Source organism: Penaeus chinensis, chromosome 41, assembly GCF_019202785.1.
Source record: "Penaeus chinensis breed Huanghai No. 1 chromosome 41, ASM1920278v2, whole genome shotgun sequence".
In the NCBI taxonomy this organism is placed as follows: domain Eukaryota; kingdom Metazoa; phylum Arthropoda; class Malacostraca; order Decapoda; family Penaeidae; genus Penaeus; species Penaeus chinensis.
The window spans coordinates 7,359,898-7,364,897 of record NC_061859.1 but is presented as its reverse complement, the minus strand read 5'-3'; the positions used below and the strand labels follow the sequence as shown (position 1 = coordinate 7,364,897).

The following is a 5,000-nucleotide window of genomic DNA, read 5'->3' as shown; positions in this document are numbered from 1 at the left end:
CTCAAAAAAAAAAAAAAAAAATAAATGATCTGAAAATGTCAAAAAAGTATCTTCCAAGTTTTCAATATTTTCTATGTATGTTTCCGTAAAATGACAACTTTTGAAATGTTCCTTGTCACCCTTTCCCTTGTGTTTGCCTGAACGATTTCCGTTTTCTGTGTTTATCTTCCGTTTTTTTTTATGCACACCTTTCACTTCATTCATTTCTTCTCGCGTGTTTCCTCTCTACCGCGCATTAGTTTTACTTTTTTTTTTCTTATATTCGGATTTTGCGTTTTTCATTATTCCCTTGCAACTCTCTTTCATGCATGCTTCTTACTTTCTTTCCATACTTTTTGGTTACTCATTTTACTTATGTTCACTCTCTCTCTCTCTCTCTCTCTCTCTCTCTCTCTCTCTCTCTCTCTCTCTCTCTCTCTCTCTCTCTCTCTCTCTCTCTCCTTCTCTTATTCTCTCTTTAGCCCTCTTTCTATTTCTCCAAATCATATCTCTGTTCTTACATACTCTTTTATTGTTTTTTTCTATCCTCATCCTGTGTTTCCTAATTCTCTTCCTCCTTACCTATCCCTCTTCCTCATACTCTTTTCCCCTCTTCCACTCTCTCCTCACCCTCTGCTTCTCCCTCTCTCCCTCCTCACCGATTTCTCTTCGTCATACTCTCACTCTTTTCCCCTATCTCGTCTTGCTCTTCTTCTCCTTCTCTTCTTCTTTACTTGTTCCTCTACCTCCCTCTTTTCACGCTCTGCTTCTCCCTCTTTGTACTTCTTCCTCATACCCTTTCTCCCGCTTTCTCTCGCTTCTTACCCTCTCCTTCTCCTTCTCACTTTCCCCTCATCCTCTACCTTCTCACCCTCTATTTCCTCTTCTCTCCCTTCTTACCTGTTTCTCTTTCCCATTCTCTTTTGCCCTCTTCCTCTCTCACCTCACCTTCGACTTCTCCTTTTCTCCTTACCCGTCCCTCTTCCTCATACTCTTTCGCCCTCTTCCTCTCTCTCCTCACTCTCTCCTTTCCCTTCTCTCCTTCCTTGAGTATTTGTCTTCCTCTTACTCTTTCATTCTATCCCTTTTTCTCTCATCATCTCCCTCTACATCTGCTTCTCTCCTTCCTTACCTGTTCTTCTTCCTTATCCTCTTTCGCCCTCTTCCTCCCCCTCCTCTCCCTTTACTTCTCCTTCTATTCCTCCCTACCTATTTCTCTTCTCTCTTTCCATACCTATTTCTCTTCTCTCTTTCCATACCTATTTCTCTTCTCTCTTTCCATACCTATTCCTCTTCTTCTCTCTCCTCACCCTCCCCCTCTTCTCTTCCTTCGTTTTTGTACTTCTACCTCATACCCTTTCGCCTTCTTACTCTCTTCTCACCCTCTCTTTCTCCTTTTCTCCTTCCTTACCTGTTCCTCTTCCTCTCTCTCCTCATCCTGTACTTCTCCTTTTCTCACTCCGTACTTGTCCTTCTTCACACCCATTCACTCTCACCTCACTCTCTTCTTCTCTCTCCCCTTACCTGTTCCTCTTCCTCATACTCTCTGCGTGTGGGGAGCGGATATACTCCTCGACGATCTGCTTCCACCGCCGTCGACAGAGCCAGCCCCTGAAGAAGCTCTGCACTTTCTTAATCTTCTTTATCTCTTCGGAGTCTTCGGGAAGGTCCTCCAGCCGCCGCGAAGGAACCACCCGCCACTCTTTCTTCAGCGTGCATAACTGTGGCGATAGATGAGAGTCATGGAAGTGGAGTCCGAATAGAGAGAAAAGTGTGGGGGTGGTGGATGTGTGTGTATATGTGTACATGTGTGTGTGTGTGTGTGTGTGTTTGGGACTGAGGGATGGTAGAGCAGTTGGTGATATTAACAAGGTCAACGAGAAATGATCTACGAAACAGATAGAAAAAATGGTGTCAACAAAGACGAAACATCGACAACACGAGAATAAGAAATAAAATCACCTCTGCTCTGAGTTTCTTGATTTCCGAAGTGAGTTCCTCGCACTGCTGTGTGTACTGCCATTTGGCCGTCTTCTCGCTCTCTACGATCTGTAGAAGGTGCAAGTGCTTCTGCTCCAGCTCTTCCTTCTGCAGCAGGAGCTTGTTGAAGGACGCCTGTCGGATGACGTCGATCCAGGCCTTGCATTCGCCCTCTGTCTCCGCCTTCAGGTCATACTGTCGCTGGTTCTCACGGCGGTAGGTGATGGCGAAGCAGAACTGTGAGGAAGTGACTGGTGAGTGGCGGGGGAAGGAAGGGGAGGGGCGCAAGGGATGGAGAGAGAGAGAGAGAGAGAGAGAGAGAGAGAGAGAGAGAGAGAGAGAGAGAGAGAGAGAGAGAGAGAGAGAGAGAGAGAGAGAGAGAGAGAGAGAGAGAGAGAGAGAGAGAGAGAGAGAGAAAGAGAAAGAGAAAGAGAGAGAGAGAGAGATAAAGAGAGAAAGAGAGATAGAGGGAGAGAGAGAGAGAGAGAGAGAGAGAGAGAGAGAGAGAGAGAGAGAGAGAGAGAGAGAGAGAGAGTGAGAGAGAGAGAGAGAGAGAGAGAGAGAGAGAGAGAGAGAGAGAGAGAGAGAAAGAGAAAGAGAAAGAGAAAGAGAAAGAGAAAGAGAGAGAGAGAGAGAGATAAAGAGAGAAAGAGAGATAGAGGGAGAGAGAGAAGAGAGAGAGAGAGAGAGAGAGAAGAGAGAGAGAGAGAGAGAGAGAGAGAGAGAGAGAGAGAAAAAGAGAAAGAGAAAGAAAAGAGAGAGAGAGAGAGAAAGAAAGAGAAGAGAGAGGAGTGAAAGAGAGGAGAGAAAAAGAAAAGAGGAAGAGGAGGAGAGAGAGAGAGAAGAGAGGAGAGAGAAGAGAGAGAGAGAAAGAGAGAGAAGAGAGAGAGAGTAAGAGAGAGGAGAAGAGAGAGAGAGAAAATGGAAAGGTCATCAACAAAGACAAGTACATCAAGGAAATGGGAAAAAAACGAAAGAGGACCGAGGATGGGAAGGAAAAGAGTAAGGCAAGATATTAATACACGAAGAAAGAACAAAAAGAAATTAAAGAAAGACCGAAAATACAGCGAAAAAAAGAGAGATTCAGAAAGCAGAAAAGAAATTTCAACGGGAGGAAATAAATTTATCATTTATATTCTAAAAAAAACTTTACTAATTAAAGTTGTCAGTGATACGACATTCTCATAAAACTTGAAATAATAGTAAATTTAAAGACAACCTCAAAGAAATTATCATTATCTTAGTTTCTTTATTTTTGTATTTTGTATTTTTTTTGTTCCTGGGTTCTTGCTGCCTTCCTTACCTCTCCCCTTCGCATATCGGTCCTTCATTTACACTTCCCTCCCCACTCGTCACTCATTCGCAAGTCCTTCCTCATTCACACTTCCCTTCCTCGGTCACACTTCCCTCTCTCATTCACACTTTTCCCTCATTTTTACACTATACCTCTCATTCACAATTCCTCCCCATTCACACTATACCCCCCCTTCACACTATACCCTCCATCAACTATACCCATTCACCCTCCCCCATGCACCATCCCTCTCTTCAACAAAACCCCTCATTAAAACTATACCCTCTCATTCACAAAATTCCCTCCCTCATTCACACAACATCTCTTCACACATACCCTCCCCATTCAAAATTACCCCTCATTCACCCAACCTCTCTTCACATTCCCTCCCTCATTCACACTATATCTCTCATTCACATATCCCTCTCATTCACACTATTTCCTCTCCTTCACAATTCCCTCCCTCATTCACACAAAACCCCTCATCACCTATACCCCCTCTTCCACTATACCCTCTCATTCAAAATTCCCTCCCTCATTCCCCACTTCCTCCCCATCAAATATACCCTCTCATTCACACTAAAACCCTCTCATCACAATTCCCCCCTCATTCCCCACTAACCCTTCATTTACCTATACCCTTCTTTCACAAGTCCCTCCCTTCACCTATACCCTCTCCAAATTTACACTATCCCCCCTCTTTTACCATAAACCCCCTCATTCACAAATTTTCCCACGCCTAACTATTATCTCTCATTCACCCCATACCCCTCATTCACACATCCTCTCATTCCAATTCCCTTCCTCAATCACACTTACCCTCTCATTCACAATCCCCCCCTCATTCACACTATACCTCTCTTCACACTAACCCCCCATCACAATTCCCTCCCTTATACAAACTATACCCTTCATTCCACAAAACCCTCTCTTCCCACACTATCCCTCTCTTTCACACTTACCCCTCATCACAATTCCCTCCCCCTTTCCCACCTATACTACCATTCACAATTACCCTCCCATTCACAATTCCCTCCTCATTCACACTAACCCTCCCCATTCACACTAATACCCCTCTTTTACAATTCCCTCCCTCATTCAAAACATCCCATCTCATTCACACTATACCCTCCATTCACAATTCCCTCCCTCTTCACACTAACCCCTCTCATTCACATAACCCTCTCTTCAACAAACTATACCCTTCTTTCACATATACCCTCTCATTCACCTATACCCTCTCATCCACTATACCCTCCATTCACACTAACCCTCTCTTTCACACTAACCCTCTCATTCACACTATACCCCTCTCTTTCACAATCCCTCCCTCATTCACACTATACCCTCTCATTCATCATATACCCTCTCATTCACATTCCCTCCCTCATTCAAAACATACTATTCATTCACACTAGACCCTCTCATTCAAAATTCCCTCCCTCATTCACACTATTCCCCTCTCATTCACATAAACCCTCTCTTTCACCCCTATACCCTCTCTTTCACACTTACCCTCATTCACAACATACCCTCTCTTTCCCACACTATACCCTCTCATTAAACACTAAAACCCTCTCTTTCACACTATACCCTCTCATTCACACTATACCATCTCATTCACAATTCCCTCCCTCATTCACACTATACCCTCTCATTCACACTATACCCCTCATTCACAATTCCCTCCTCATTCACACTATACCCTCTCATTCACACTATACCCTCTCATTCACAATTCCCTCCC

General features: G+C 44.1%; 1 protein-coding gene across 1 annotated transcript in view; it reads right to left on the bottom strand.

Moving 5' to 3' along the window:
* LOC125047546 (ras-specific guanine nucleotide-releasing factor 2-like) overlaps positions 1-5,000 on the bottom strand; it is a 111,204-nt gene that overhangs the window by 57,180 nt on the left and 49,024 nt on the right. Inside the window, exons 4-5 of the mRNA XM_047645821.1 lie at positions 1,942-2,196; positions 1,504-1,700 (exon numbers count right to left, since the gene is read on the bottom strand). Of these exons, the coding sequence (XP_047501777.1) occupies positions 1,504-1,700; positions 1,942-2,196 (452 nt within the window). The remainder of the gene's footprint in view (positions 1-1,503; positions 1,701-1,941; positions 2,197-5,000) is intronic.